Here is a 17,338-nt window from a genome sequence, read left to right on the forward strand (position 1 = left end):
CCCTGGATTTTATACCCCAGGGTCATAGGACATATTGGGCTAAAGTGTTGAAGGAATCTCTGTTTCTAGGGGAGACTAGAGCAGAGCTTGATCTGTTCTACTTTGTCCCTTCTTAGCTCAAGATGCTGCATTTACAGCACATGCTATAGTTGTTCTTGAGACCTACAAGCAGGAAAGAGGGGAGAACCGGGTTGGTGCAAGGCCATCCATAGAATTGTCCTGCAACCTCTATGCTACTTTCAGTAGGATAGTAACAAGTGCTTTCAATTCCTCACATTCCGTGTCTTCTTAAAGCCATGTGTTACTTGGCCTGTCCACAAGACTCTCTCTCTCTCTTATTCGTCCCAAAGAAACAAATAAATACCTCATTCATTTAATCAACAAATGAATATTGAATGGTCATTGTGTCCTTAGCATGATGCTAGGCTTTGAAGATAGAGGAATGAACAAATGAATGTACCTCTGAACTAGGGTTTTTATTGAAGAAAAAGATAAACACCCTGTATGTCTTATCTTTCTATTACCCCACCTCTACATAATCTGAGGATGGGCATTTATTTATCTGACTCCACCACTGTGAAGATTCTTGAGGGCAGAACCTATAACTTATTCATCGTGCTCTCTCCAGCACTTAGCAAAATCTCAGAAAATAGTTAAGTGCTCTATAGACATTTGTTGATTGAAGGAAAGAAGAAAACAAAGAATGAAGGAACAACGCAAATAACATGTTAAGATTCCGCAGAACACACACACATTTAAGTACTATTACCTTGACTCAAATTTTTCATTCAGCTTTCTTAAATTAATGGAGCATGCCACGTACTGTGACAGCATTGTCAGTGCTCTTATGCATTTCATTAGGAGCATAGTGGAGGGAATTTTCCATTTTTACGAAACTATATATTATTTGCCCTTAGCTTTTTTATTTTCCTATTTTTCTAGTTTAAATCATATTAAGCTGTAGACAGCTAATTTTATTGACGTTATTTAAGATATTGTTTCTGAATATTGTGTCCTTTAGCTTCTAGGCTAATTTTCTCAAAAAATCTTCTCGTAATGAATAGGTCATCTTCATATTAGTTCACTTTCTAAGCAGTGCCATTGCCCGAAAACGTGGTCTACCTTATGATATGAATTAAATTGAGAAGATTAAACATTTATATTCTTATCTGTTTTTCACCCATATTCATTAATTTCCTGAAATTTCCACATATTCTTTATGTGCAACATCAGCATTGATTCTTAGGCATTAAATGCCTAAGAACAAAAGTCATGTCTTAAGCCATTTCATACAAAAGCTTGCATGAGGTTATAGTGGTCTCACACAATAGTTTTAATGGGGACAATTTTGTTCTGAGCTACTTTTATGTCATTTTATATAATATTCCAGATGCTGGATAGGGACATAATTAGTTTAGAGTCATGGTTATACAAGTTAGATATGTATTTTTATTTTATCTATTATATATTTTTATTGTACCTATTATGCCTCATATTTCTGATAGTTATAAATGTTGTTTCTAACTGCTTTTATTTTGTCTAGTATTTCTACTGGAAAGATTGGTCTTACTGATTTCTATAGGTAATTTACGTAGGAGAAAATGCTTTGTAAATAATTACATGATCTGCAAGTATTATTGCTGAGTTCCTAGTAAATAAATGAGGAATTTTTGTTTGCTTGTTTCTAAATTCAGTCATATATAAAATATATAGTAATGACTATGTTATGCTTGGTTTTAATGTGTTATTTCAGGAAACTTTCTCAAGTTCTCTGGGATTACTGGCTATCATTATGAGAACTATTGCAGAAATGAAATGATGATCCCCACAGGCTGGTCTGTAGAGCAAGTCAAACCTGGATAAGAGTCCTGAATCTGCCTTTCACAAACTGTGAGACAAGCCTTGATGTCACCATACTCTGTTCTGAGGAAATGGCAGAGATAACCAGAATTATAGATTTTTAGGAGATCTTTATTAACTTCTTGATGATTATCAGGATCATACAAATAGGCAGTAACATATTTCAAACCTAAATCAGAGGAGCAAATTTTGTGCCTTAATATCTTTTTCTTTAGAATGAGAATAACAACAGTATCTACCTCATCGGGTTTTTATAAACATAGGAGTTAATATTTATATCTACCTCATTGAGTGATTATGAAAATTAAATGAGTTAACATTTATAAAACACACAGAACAGTGCTAGCATATAGTAACCCCTTGCATAAATACCTACTAAATAAATTAAATATAATGTTTAAATTATAAAGATTTGTTATTTACATAAATTTGAAGAACATTTATTAAAAAATAATTTTTACCAAACATTAACTGTACAAAAACTGGATTATTGCCAAAATTCTGGCTTTTTCATCTGAATTCAAATTAATCTATTTTCAAGTAGACTAACCTCAAAGACAGAGGAACCCAACCATTTTCTCACTGGAGGAGGAAATAGAAGATAGACTAGAAAAGTGAATCAGCTGTTACTGTCCAATGTGATAATTGCTTTGATAAGGGAACCCACGGGGTGCTATTACAGAGATCAGAATGGCTCCAAGCATGATAGCCAGGGGGTTTCACAGGAGACATCTGAGCTGAGTTCTGATGAAGACTTGAAGTGCGGCTCTTCAGGAAAGGGAAGAGCATGTGGAATGCACAGTTTGAAAATGACCTACACATGGAACTATGAGCAGAGTTCTAGCATCAGGCAGGTGTTGCAGCTCTAGCTGTGGAAATGCAATAGAAGCCAAGGCTCAGAGATGATATTGTACCAAGATTCTCCCCTTAAGGAGAATGTCGTGATCAGACAGGGATTTTAAAAAGATCACCAGGATTGCATTAAAACTTTAGAAAAAAATTTGTGCTGAATAAATTATCCTTTCACTTGGCGTAATCAACATAGATTTAGCTAAGTAAAATGAATGAATATTTAAATTTAAATTGAATTTAAATTTAATGTATATGTGTATGTGTGTGTGTGTGTGTGTGTGTGTGAAGTAGGTTTACTTTTTATTTTTGTAAAAGGGAGAATGACACCATTTTTATGGAATAAAACTACCAAATAAACTTGTATGGATGTCACACATGAAACTCAACAGTTCTAAGAGGAAGACAATTCATATATGGACATTGCTTTCCAAATGTGCTATTTCATCCTCTATAATAATGGCAATCACTGTTGCACTTTTAAAGAAAAAAACTACACACACAAAAATCTTTTTTTAGGCCAGGCACAGTGGCTCACAGCTGTAATCCCAGCACTTTGGGAGGCTGAGGTGGGCGGACTGCCTGAGGTGAGGAGTTCGACACCAGCCCGGCCAACATGCTGAAAGTCTCTAATAAAAATACAAAAATTAGCTGGATGTGGTGGCACAGGCCTGTGATCTCAGCTACTTGGGAGGCTGAAGCATGAGAATCGCTTGAATCCAGGAGGCAGAGGTTGCAGTGAGCTGAGATGGCACCACTGCACTCCAGTCAGGGCGACAGAAACTCCATCTCAAAAAAACAAAAAATCGTTTTTAGAGACAGCGTTCTGTCCCTGAGGCTGGAATGCAGTGGTGTGATCATAGCTCACTGCAGCCTTGACCTTCTGGGCTCAAGCAGTCTTCCTACCTCAGCCTACAGCTGTGACTAAAGTAGAGACCATCATACCTGGCCAATTTCTTTCATTTTTGTTGTTTTTTGGTAGAGACAAGGTCTTTCTATGTTGCCCAGGCTGATATCTGATATGGAACCCTGGCCTGAAGTAATTCTCCCAAAGCATTGAGGTTACAGGCATGAGCCACTGTCCCCTACCATATATATACATATATATATGTATATATGTGTGTGTGTGTATATATGTATGTATATATATGTGTGTGTATATATGTATGTATATATGTGTATATATGTATATATGTGTGTATATGTATATATGTGTATATATATGTGTATGTGTATATATATATTTTGAAAGCCCTCTCCATGAAGTATGTGTCCAATATATTAAGTCATCCTCTTCTAAGTAGGTTCCAGTAACTCCTCCCTTTGGCCAGCACAGAACTTAGAACACAGAACCTTTTAATAATTTTGAGTTGAATTATTTCTGTTGTTCAATTATACCTACACAGCTAATATGTGGAGACATTTATTTACTTCAAGATTCTATTATTGATGAATACTGTCTTTTAATTTTAAGGCCAAACTTTTTTTCACTATTGTTTCAGCTTAATGAATGAGTGCCTCCAGCACTTGCATCGTCACTCAGTATTCTTTTCATCCACCTCAGCCCTTTTTTATGGTAGCTTTATGAGCCACCAAATACTCAGAAATATGGTCATCCTTTGGTATATGCTAGAGAGTTGCCAGGACCCTTGCATATACCAAAATTTGCACATACTCAAGTCCCTCAGTTGGCCCTCCATATAGACAAATTTTGTATCCTACAAATACTACACTTTCAATCCTTGTTTGGTTGAAAACAAAAGCCCATGTATACTTGAGCCCAGCAGTTCAAACCTGTGTAAATTAAATATCCATTATGGTCACTCTATGAAAACTCTTAAGTGAATTCTTTGTAAGGCTTTGGAGGGATTTTGAGAAAGGAATTTCATATATGGGAGTATCATTGGTTTGCTTTTGCCTGGTCAATTCATATGACCAGTGCAAAAAGTAAAAATTACTTAGGATAATGTGATTTTAGTCAACATCTATGTCTTGTTTTTAATAACATAAGTTATACTTACTTATTGCAAAAAACGCAAACAATATAGCATTGTGAAAAGTAAAATCTATCCCAAATCTTAGTCCACATCCCCTAAGATGGGTTTACATATTTGTCTACATACTGTTTTTTTCATAACAAACATATTCCATACATCTAGGAATTGTATAGGAACAAATAACCTATTTTATTTATGGATTTAACAATTTGAGTTCCTTTTTCACCTCTTTTTAAAAAATTTTTATTTTTATCTTAAGTTCTAGGGTACATGCACTCTAAATCTATATGTCAGATTACTATTACTAATATATTATTTCTGAAATTGCCCACAAATATGTCATAAAATATAGAGCTTTCTCTGTTTTGAAGTTTGCTGAAAGGTTTACTTCTAGGGCATCTATGAAAAATATATATTAGTTTTTTAAACTTTTCTAAAGGGCTGAATTGAAATTAAGATAAACATACAACAGGTGTTTCAAAAATTAAGAAGATAATTTGCATAGCATGTGAATATGCAACACAAAATAATTCCTTTTTTTTCTATGAAACCTGGAATAATTATTTGATATAAATCAAAGAGTTTATGATGCTAGTGGGGAAATGGTCCAGGTGAAATAAGATTACAGTGCAATAAGAAAGCTGTAATAAAAACTGTTAGTACTGTCATCAAGGTCTGTGAAGGATCAAAAGTGTATTGAGCATCATGTAACAGCTGTCTAGAATATGAAGGAAACCATAGTTGTGGTGAGCAGGGAACAATATCTTGGTTTGCAAAAAAAAAATTACATATGGCTTGTTATTGTTAAATTAAAAATGGTAACTATAAAGTGATTGGACTGTAAAAAATACTCTGAACCTTGGGCTTCAGAATATGGCTACGTGTTAACTAAATGCATAACTATTCTCTATTATGGATATATGTGGTTGCATTTATGTAAACTTATTCAAATTAATGTGGTATATAAGATATAGGTATTTCTCTATTAAAGCTGTTAACTGAACTCTTTAAAACTCTTCTCTATTAAAACTCTTAACTGAATTCTTTGTAAAGCTTTGGAACGATTTTGAGAAAGGAAATTCATATATGGGAGTATCATTGGTTTGCTTTTGCCTAGTCAATTCATATGACCAGTGCAAAATGTAAAAATGGTTGGACTGAACACTTAAAGCATATGTATATATTTGTCAGATGTCTACTCTGCTTATTGTGCATAAATAATTGTAAAACATTACTCTTTGACTCTTCACTAATTCCTTCCACATTAAAGAAGAGAAAGCAATGTATAACTTTCAGAACTTACAGAAAGATAGACCATATTTATACATGGATAGCCTATTTTGTCACGGAAATTTGCTGCCTTACCCTGGAACATGAGAAATATTTTGTTGCCATCTCATTAGATGATAACAATTGAAAAAGGGAAGGGAGATAGGCTGTACAGAATAGCTAGAGATAATGTGTGGAGCAGGAATAAAGGAAAGCGTCTTTTGTCACATATATTCTCATACTTACCAGTTGCATCCTTCAGATACTTTTCAAACATACGCAACCATAATACGGATCAATTACATTTTTAGCTAGAATGTAGCCATTTTCAAAAGTAGAAGCTTCACAGTACATTGTGTTGTCCAACCTGTCATTTTTAATTTAATTATTTTAGAAGAATATTTTTTACATCATACCATTACCATGGGGAAACAACCAAAAGCCTCAAGAAGAAAGGATTCCATATACAGTACACTGTAAATAATATTGGACCACTGATGAGATTGACATGTATTTTTGTTGTTTGATTTCCTGAAGTACAGTGACTGAGAAATGTTTCTTAAACGCATATGAGCACTTATATATGTGCCAGCTAATAGGATACGCACTGAGAACCAAAGATGAATTATTGTCTTTTGTTTTATTTATTAATTTGAGATGGAGTATTGCTCTGTCGCCCAGGCTGGAGTGCAGTGGCATAATCTCTGCTCATTGCAACCTCCGCCTCCCAGGTTCAAGTGATTCTCCTGCCTCAGCCTCCCGAGTAGCTGGGATTACAGGTGCGCGCCACCACGCCTGGCTAATTTTTTTGAATTTTTAGTAGAGATGGGGTTTCACCGTGTTAGCCAGGGTGGTCTCTATCTCCTGACCACGTGATCCGCCCGCCGTGGCCTCCCACAGTGCTAGGATTACAGGTGTGAGTCACCGTGCCTGGCCAAATTATACCCTTTGTCCTGGATGAACCCATAATCTATCTTCATGGATTGCATTAGGCAATAGTTTCTTTTCCCCTTTTCCCTGTATTTTTTTCATTAATTCATTCGTTCTTTTCACATTATTGAGTAGTTAAATGTACATGGTGCAGTGGCAGTGGCATAATCTATTTTAATGGATTGCATTAGGCAATAGTTTCTTTTCCCTGTATTTTTTTAATTCATTTGTTCATTCATTTCACATTATTGAGCAGTTAAAATGTACATGGTGTGGTGGCAGCTGCTGTGTAGAATAAAAAGAAGAACCATAGAGCATTGATAACTTGCTCTCAGTATTAAGTTCTATTATACTAAGCTCTACATGGTCAAATCCTACCTGTTCCTCAACTTTCAGCATAAGTTTCTCTATCTAAGAAGGCTTCTCTGGTTCTCCTGAGAGGAAAATAACTTTTCCTTCTTCTGAAATCCCGTATGGAGAAAATGAACCCTTAAAGCATATGTATATGTTTGTCAGATGTCTACTATGTTTAATGTACATAAATAATTATAAAACATTATACTTTGACTCTTCACTAATTCCTTCCACATTAAAGAAGAGAAAGCAATATATAAGTTTCAGAATATATTGAAGATTGTAGAGAATACCTGTTAAGTTACTAAAGAAATGCATATAAGGGTATAATCTTTAAAAATTATCGCAACAATTTGATGTACAAGTTATCCCCATTTGCACATGAGAAAAGTCATGTCAGAGAGTTTAAGTCCTTTGCCTAATGTGTTAAAACCAGTAAAGTGAAGTCAAAAATTAAATATGGGCAATCAAGCACCAGCACTTGTACTCTTAACCTCAATGCTACGCTTTCTGAGTTAATACACTTAAAGGCCTTGGATGAGCAAGCACATTTGAGCACTTAATATTAGTATACACGAAAGGCTGGGTGCATGCATATATGCTATGTACATACATAGCTACATACATATATGCTATGTATTATCTGACTGACTTATGCTAAATATAGACAGATTCTATAAAGCATCCTATCCTAGGTACATGGCTTATCACTATTTTCCTCATTACTACAAGACAGAGGAAACTCTGATCTTCTTGAATCTTGCCATCTTCCTCAATCCCTTTAAGTACATACTCTCAATCCCCACCATCTTTAAGGTGAATAAAGAATGGCTTCCTAGGAGAGTGTCGCCAACAAGTCCGTCCCTCCAGGACATAAAGCAGAGCTTTTATCTATGGTATTCTCTGGTTTTCTTGATTAAAGTGTACCTCACTTGTAGCTGCAGGTGACAGGGATCAAATTATATCAGCTATTTTAGTGCCAAGATATCTACTGGGCAAGAAAACATTTAATGAATGCTTTTACGTATTTTTTTCTGGTATTCATTGTCTTTACTGTTACTGTTTCTGTATTATTGATATATAAAAACTGGTGAATAGCTAATATTTAATTACTTCTAATAGTTGTAATTAATAACTTATTTTTTGTTCAGTTTTAAGAATTCAGTTTATAAACCATGATCTTATGCTCCATAAATAAATTTCTAACAGAGAGTAGTCAGAATTGGGACACTTTTCCTTCATGCTGCAACCTACAGTAATTTCATTCAATCCCATAATTTTCAGCATAATTATCAGTACATTCGTTTAGCAACAAAAAAACAAACACACACCACCACCAACAACAAAAAAATACAAAAAACAAAAAACATTTTCTTTTGGCCTTTTGGTCATTGTTGTTTAGTGTTGCTATTTAAATCTTTTCATTTTTATATCGTTTATATTTCCAATAAGTGAGAGCCCCAGTAGATTCAGAAATTGTTAAGTACTGACGCTACTTTCTTCATATGGGCTCTGTTCTCTTTTCATTCCTGGTTATAACTGCCTGTACCTGTATTCATGATGTGTGTATTTTCTTCCAATGACTCCTTTGCAGTTATTAATGTATACAATTTCCATCACGTCTTTCGTATTCCACCACTGTATACCAAAAGCCTATTTTTTAATCTTTTTCTTCTTTATCCAAATATCTTCCAGGGTAAGAAAGTGAAACAAATACGTTTAAGAGCAACAGTCTTTAATAGTCATAAATATATTTTTCCTGTATAGTAAAATAGGACAAGCTTTGTTTAAAATTTTATAAAAGGTGATATGTACTAAGTTTTTATGAAGATATTTTATTTGCTTGTGAGACAGCACAAAGTACTTGATTGGGGTTGTGGTTTCTTATGCTATTGAGGATTTTGTAGCATATTTAATTTTTAATAAGAATATGCTAATAAAAGTATGTTTCCAGCACAAACAGCTAAATCACAGTTGCTTAAAATTGTAATAAAACTAGCTTCCTAATAATAGCATATGAATTAGAAGAAAATAAATGTTACAGACTAGAACAGGCAATGGATTGAGTTAGAAAAGCTTGCCATAAACTCTGAGGAAGATTTAGGACAAGTCACTTTCCTTCTCTGAGTCATAGTGCCTCAATGACTACTAAGGTTGGGTAAGCCTTCAAAACTGTGTGATACTGTAAAACTCCAACCTTTTCATCTGGACTTGAGAAGCCTCTTGAGGAGACAGTCAAGACTACCTTTCACTTTTTTTTCCCTAAACTAAAATTGGACTCCAGGAGAGATAATACTGTAGTCTTTTTCTAGCTGTGACTTCTTAACTGCTTTTTTCTCAGTCTTCAAATTACTCTGGCAAGCAGGCACTGATGTCATCAAGAGATGGGGTCACTAGAACACCACCTTTTAAAATTCTAACCTGTTTTTGTACGTAGATGGGATAGTGCTGGGTGTAAGATACTAAATGTGTTTTAGTTATTTCCTCCACTGCCTTGGCCACTGGTCTTTTATGCTTACGGGAGATGACTGGAGCCTCATCTATGAGGTGGAGATAGAGGTAGTCTTATAAATTTTTAGGAATCTGTTATGGATGAAGATAAATAATGAGTATGGAATTTAATGTAAGTCCCTTCATTTAATTCAAAATATGCAAAAAGTATAAACTATACATTTTAAAGCTATTATATGGTAAAACCAATAATCCCCTGACATAGACTTCAGAAAATACTTACAGGAAAGTTCTCAACTGTGTTTTATTCCCAGCTTCCTGGTTATTATCATCCAACAAATAATTTTGAGCATCAGTTGTGTGAATTGTGTTCTGTTCTAAATTTGCTTCTCTTGAATTGTTTTGAAGCACCCATGTGCAAAAGGAAATTTTTAGTAGATAAATAGCTATTTAAAATTATGTTTGGCATTAACTTGTAAATACAAATAAATATCAAAAGCCTCAAAACATGAACATCACAGGTGTGGTTAAAAGGCAAATGGTGCACAGCATTAAAAATTCAGTTATTTTTATTGATGTTATCATAGCTTCCAGCTCAGTATAATAGAGGCTGAGCCAAGATGCATATTTAAGAATATTCAAAGTTAGTTCCAGATAGCCCTAAGCTATTAAGAACCTGTGGTGTAATCAGAAAAGCAGAGTCAGAAGTACATAGGAAGGGCTGTTAATGGATTATTAAGAGAAGCACAGAGGTATAAATAGGCAGATAATTATTGGAAGCTGAGGATGGCTTTTGACTGTTTTGACTGCTTAATGGATCAGAACATGGAGTTAGTCCTATCATGTTTTAAAGATACCAGCCATCTTTCTTGTCTCCTTTATTATGATAGGGTCTGGAAGCAAAGGATAAAAGTTGTGGAACTCATACATGTATGACACTTCCAACTTTGATTTCTTTATTCACATTTCTTTTCAACCTGATAGTTGATTCTGCTCAGTTTTCAGTAGACATATTGCACCACTGAGGAAGATATTAAATTATGTATTTTCCTACACTGGTGCTTATAGGGTAGGGAAACAAGGTTTTGAATCCATCTGATACATCTAAATTAGGTAGACTTTCCAAATGATGATGTAGAACATTAAATATCTAAGGAAATGAAATGTTAATATTAGGAAAATATTTTAATTTTTAATGTGAATACTTTCTTGCTTAATGCCATTATATATAGATTAACGTATATTTACATGGCCTGATGAAACCATGCTGACTCAATTAAACCAAACTCTAGCAAAGCTAAGACAATGCAATGTGAGTTTTAAGGGTTTCAGATAGCTTTGTGTGTATGTGTTTTTTTATTATTATTTTTTATCTGAGAAAGAAATTAATTCAGCCATTTAAACTCATTGACTAGAAAATTCTTTAACAAGCATAGGTTACAATTCCAAATGCTGTGGATGGTTACCAATAAAAGAAGCAGGCATCTGTTCTCAGATGTGTGAAGAATGAAATGCCGCTTGTTTCATTACTCACTATAATATTTTTGGTGTCATACTATGGAGTCAAACTGTCTAGCCTCACGGATATTTGGGAAGAGGAATCATGTTTCTCTTTCTCTAGAGAAATATCATGGATAAATATATCTTTAATAGTTTTTGGCCTTTAAGTAACAGTACTTAAGTTTTCATACATTTTTATGTTCATGTCAAATTATAAAAAATTAACATTTATTAAGTATTCTATATTTTGCTCTTCGACAAATTCATTGTTATGCTTTGTATTAAATATGAAAATTTAAAAAGTGTATGCCTAGTGAAAACTCTAAGTTGTTTTCTTGTAGTTTAAAAAAATCAAATATACTTCTTTATGTATAACAACTATTTGGGGGAAAAAGTATGACATAATTGTTTCTCTGAATTAATTTTTGCTGCTTATGCATTTAAAAATAAACTGCACTATAACAGAGTAACTTTGAAAGGTAAAAGGGGAATTAAATGACTAAAGATGAAAACAAGTGTAATTTAAATGTTACTTTTAAGGAGAAATTTATGTGGAACTGTGGTTTACAATAATTGTTGACATATTCCCCTAAGTACTGTGTCTGTGATTTTTCATGGTATCAATCATTTAAAGCAATTTAGGTAATAACATTCTGACATGCATTTCTGCTATTTTATTTACACCATTTGCCTATATCATTGTAATGCAGTACCTTTCTGATTTGGTGCAGTAAATGCACTCTGTAATATCTATTATGGCATGGTCAAAGGATAATTTATTGTCAAATAGAAAAATAGGTCAACACTAATGTCACTTGATGATCAACCCCCACTGCTCAAAGTTTAATAAAACATCTCACCAGTATGCATTCCAGTGCAGTGGTTGATATTTTATTAGGACTACCTGGCTATAGCAGTAGTGTAATTACTGAGCTGTCAGAGTGATAAGTGGGATTAATGGCAGCCTGATGCACTTTAGTCTGCAGAGCGTTTAGAGAATTGCAAGATGGTATTATTATCAGAGTCTGCCCATTCTGGCATATTCATGACACCAAAGGAAAAAGGAATGCTACAATTCAGGTTTGCGTGGCCCTGCCTCATTAACATCTGACATTTTCAACAGCTGTTATTTGTGAACTAGCTCAATAATAAAAGGAGAATTATTTGGTAAAGAGGCTTAATAACCACAACTAAAAATCCTTACATTGTCAATGCTGTTAAGTGAATCTGTTTATGTTGAATATAAGATTTCTCTGGAAGAACGGAAAAATACACTGCACATTAATTTGGTTCCCTTATATCTGCTGACATTATAACTTTATTTTTTAATTGTGTTATTATTCAAGTTGGGTGTTAGAAAAAAGAAAAGCAGAAAACTTGTGACTTCATAGAGATAACCAGAATCCATATGATGTGCCATATATGTGTGTGTGTGCGCTTACTTTTGTGTGATGGCAGATATTTTCACAACTGTTTAAAAGACTTTTTTTCAACAATAAGGTGATATTTAAGTTGGCATATTATTTACTTTTTAGCTATTTTATATTGCAACATAAAAGAAAATCCTTTCAAACCACTGTTAATGCTTAGTATATTTATCCACATGACAGTTACACATATAAATATCACCTCATTTTAACATCAAGGACCAAATAGGCCATACATTATGGAGTTTTTTGTATTGTTTGCAATGTATGCTGCAGATTATACTTTGAAGAAATTATTTTTGAACTCAACAAAGTGTTTCGGGGAAAAAACGTTAAGTATGAGCAGACAGGAATTCATCTAAATGATAGATGTGAATCTAACAATGGCATTTAGAGAAATGATAGGGAAGAGGTTTAATGACTACATTTCAGAGAGGACAATTGATTATGAAAAGCCTTTGGTACTCATTGTGTAAAATTTAATTTAGAGAGAAGGCTAAGGGCACAAACCAGAGAAAAGAGATCAGATTTAAAAACAAGATATTAATTAGGTACTGAGAAATTGGTTCAGACAATGAAGAGGGCTCTCTTACTCACAAAAGAATGACAAGGAGACTGGTATTGTTTTCATGAAGGAAATGAACCAAGGTCTTTACACATGGAAGTGTATAGAAAATGAGCTAGCTAGTCACCTTTGTCACTGAGCAATGTAGGATTCATGCTCAGTGAAATTCTTGGAGAATGCTGTTTTTCTGACACATGTGGCAGTAGTATATTTTCTTTAGTTGTCTGTCTCCACGTTCATTTCTTTCTACTCCCACTCTCACTTTATGCTAGACCAAATTCATTAGTTCACCTACCTTGTCACGTTCTTTTCTTTCCAGGCACTGGTGCATACTCTTTCTATTCTTGGGTAATTATCCTGAGTGACCCTGCACTCAGAATCCCACTGTCATTTGCTTTCCTAATGTCCACTCGTTCTTCAAGCTTCTATTTCAATATTATTCCTCCCAAGAAGCCTGTCCTGACAACCTCCCTCCAGGACTACTGTCTTTCATCTGTGTTCCCATAGCATGCTATATTTCACCCAGATTCTCATTGACCACATTGACCAGTGTGTGGCTTTTTCTGTGTCTGTACTTCATTCAAACTGCATGTTCTATGATGGCAGGACCATGGTGATCTTTTTCCAACACTTTTATATTCTCATATCCCAGGGTCTGCTATGTAATGGAGGATTATTAAATATGTATTAAATGAATGAATAAATGAAGAAAAACACACATAAGTTAATGTGCAAATAAAGGATGAGTCTGGCCATTGGTTTTAGTTGTCCTGAATGAATAATTATAGAATGTTGTTCTAACAATGTGCTTCCAACTAAGAACACTAGAATCACTTCAGAGGCCCTTTTCAAAATGCGGATTCCCAGTCAGTAACTTGGACTCAGTAGGGGCTCCTCTGTGAAGTCTGTGCCATTTATCAAGCTTCCCAGGTGGTTCTTAGGTGCAACAAAGTTCGAATATATCTCTGGCCAGTCCCCCGGAGAGGAGAGTCAGATGAGATTAATATGCAGGAAGTTTATATGCAGGTTAACATCTGTAGAAGAGTGAAGGAAGTGGGACTGAGCAAATAGTCACAATAAATGCTTCAATGGCTCCTTGCAGACTAGTTCCCCAAATATGGGAATGGGCAGAGAGCCTCCAACCCCGCTCACTGACCTTGAATTGGATGTGTGCTGCTACTGGAAAGGAGGCTGACCTTGTTGGAGCCCATTCTCTTCAGCAGCAGAGGGAAGGCAGCTGTGGGAATAAAGCTTTGGTCCTGAAGGGGATGGATCTGGGCTATGCTTTGAGGCATCTGTTACAGAACTCAGTTGTCCTGTGAATGGGATGGAGGCTGAAAGACTTCAGAAAATTGGAAAGAGAGAGAGAGAGGTAGAGAGGGAAGCTGGAAGGAAGGAAGAGTGGAAGAAAGGATATTTCAAGTGGTAAAATAAGACTTTACCTTTAATCTTTGCATTTGTATAATAATTTTGGTCTAAAAAATTACAAACCTTATCACAAAAAACTGCATGCAAGTATTGTCAGCATAGTGAAGGATGAAACAAAACTGATAGAGTGAGGGAATGGTATGTCCTAAATAAGTATGATTCTCTTAAAATCAAGAAGGAACTCTGAGAGGAGGGACAGTTACTAGCCAGCATGATTCTCATTTATGCATCCCAGGAGGAGTGCCAAAGATGAAACACAGAAACTTTGTATTTATTGCTTAAAAATGTTTTGTACCTAAAAATGATACGATTTTATTTATACTTACTAGACACGGACTCTGAATGAGTATAAGGTAGAAAATAGATTATCTCACTTATCTTGTAGTTTCTTAACATAGTTATTTTATTTCCTAGATGCCTGAAATGTGCAGATGCCCCCTGTCAGAAGAGCTGTCCAACTAATCTTGATATTAAATCATTCATCACAAGTATTGCAAACAAGGTAAATTCAGATTTAACTCTGCAAATGAAAATAACAGTATTTGATCTTGTTCTCTATTATCTGTGGGTACAAAATACAGCTTGTCTTAGCAAATCCAGTTAAAGCATTAAATATGACTTCTATAGGCATTTTAAAATGTGGCACATTTATTAATTAAGCACTTCCAAGTTGTGATTTATCATGAAAATCCAGGTTCATTGTTTTTTGTTTTGAAAATTAGTTTGTGTTAAAATGAATGATTTTTAAAATTCAAGACACTGAAAAGATTGATTTTAGTTTATGCTTGCTAAATACTAATAGACAAGAACTGTCATTGATCATCAAAACACATTTATGATTTGTGAAATATCTGTGAAAGTGTGCTTTGATAGTAAGTCTAGCACATAGATATATCAGGGTAATAGACTTTTAAAACTAAAATTCAGTTAATTTGTTTAAGACTTGAAATAATTCATAATGACTCATAGAGTTGTAGCAAAAAAAATACACAACTAAAATTAGAAGAAAAGGCTTATATGGGCATGAGTAGAACAAAAGGAATTTTGATCTTTAATTTTTTAAAAAAATCAATGTAAGTCTAAGCCCAGTTTTCATTCACTAAGTGAATGGTTGATTGATTGAATAATTGATAGTACCTATTGTTTTTGTGAAGAGAGCATTGAGAGCTCGCCCAAGTGTCTAATCCTTTAAGGATGAGGAAAGGCTGAACAATGTCTCCCATAAAGATACAGAGAATCCTTTCACAAGGTTTAACACTAATTTTCTAAAATGCTGTGAAGATACCTTAACTCCTCGTTCTTCAACAACCAGGTGCCTTTTTACATATAAAGGTTATTTCTTAATATTTCAAGTACTTAGATAATTTAGGAGAAAAATGATAAATAATTTTATATAAATTTAGGGTTTTGAAAGAATTTAAAAATTATTCCTGCATTGTCAGATTTAAATCTGCATTGTCACATTTATTAGGATTTGAAGTCTGGTTTGAATTTTTAGATAAACCGCTTATTGTGAAACTGGGGATAATTACCTCCTTACTTTCACTTATGAAGGAAAGGTAGCATCTATCTTACAGAGTTGTAGTATAAACTGAATAATATTTTTATATGAAAATGTCTAATATAGTGATTACTCAACAATTTTTTATGTGGAATTATTAGTTTCCCTATTCATTCAATATGGTAAATACTATAGAAGTGATTGCTGTTTTTGAAGTAAACTGCTATTTATAAAATCACATTTTTTAATAAAGATCTCATCAGAAAAGGAGCATCCAAAGTTTGAAGTCTCAAGTATTTTCGCTAAAAATATATCTAAGTTAACACTCTTCATATCAAGCATGAGGAAATATGAGAATTATGACGGACTATCTTACAAGATCCATGCTACCCCAATTTTTTCATAGATATTTCAGAATCAGTAGTTATTTTATGAGTACACACTTCATTTATTCAAGGTCTACACAAATGTATAGAAAAAAAGACAAAAAGGATTCTTAGGGAAGTTTACAAAATGTCTAAGCAAGATCACAGTCATCTCTATTTTTGGAAATCCACTTTCTGTTTCATTAATTTGTTCATATTCTTTACCTAATGGAACGTTGTGCTTAGATATCTATTTAAAAGATTTTTATATGAATATGAGAGATTTGAAGATGATTAATTGAGAAGATAATATGTTGTCAAACCTCAAAAAAAAAAAAACTCTTGTAATTTTTTGTTGAAGGATCACTGTAGCAATCATAAAAGGTCAAAGACTGTTGTTCTTTAAAGCCTGCAGCTTTTTAGATATTTACCAGCTGTGTACAATGTAGGCTGTCCCACATTGCTTTGCCAGTAGACCTCAACGCAGGAGGGGGGTTCTTTCCAGGTTGAGAGGGTAATTGAATCGCCAGACTCAATGAGCCTTGCGCCTCTTTGAGAAAACGATGTCACTTGTTTTGTATTGTGTTAGGCTTCTGTGATTCAGTGGAGTTTAGGCCAATACTTCCATTCTTTATTTTCTTACAAACTGGATTACAGCTCTAGTTTTGAAAGGTACACTCAATTCTATTGTCCCCGCTCAGTCAGTTTTTCTCTGTTTGGTTTGTGCAGGCTGTTGTTTGCAATTGTATCTCTCAATTGGAAGTACACATTTCAGAGTCATCAAACAGTGAATCCTGGGTTATATTTCTTGATAGGTTTTCTTTTAAAAAAACACTACTTTA

The 17,338-nt window shown here is 34.2% G+C and overlaps 1 protein-coding gene across 7 annotated transcripts in view; it reads left to right on the forward strand.

Annotated features, from left to right (window-relative positions):
* The window catches only part of DPYD (dihydropyrimidine dehydrogenase), an 840,660-nt gene that overhangs the window by 165,601 nt on the left and 657,721 nt on the right, over positions 1-17,338 (forward strand). For all 7 annotated transcript variants that reach the window (XR_004664922.4, XM_008960544.5, XM_055115757.3 and 4 more), the window contains one exon: positions 15,045-15,132. Coding sequence is in view for 5 of the 7 variants with exons in the window: in XM_008960544.5 (XP_008958792.1) it covers positions 15,045-15,132 (88 nt within the window). In the remaining 2 variants the exon portion in view is untranslated. The remainder of the gene's footprint in view (positions 1-15,044; positions 15,133-17,338) is intronic.

The sequence above is a fragment of the Pan paniscus genome, chromosome 1 (assembly GCF_029289425.2).
Source record: "Pan paniscus chromosome 1, NHGRI_mPanPan1-v2.0_pri, whole genome shotgun sequence".
In the NCBI taxonomy this organism is placed as follows: Eukaryota; Metazoa; Chordata; class Mammalia; order Primates; family Hominidae; genus Pan; species Pan paniscus.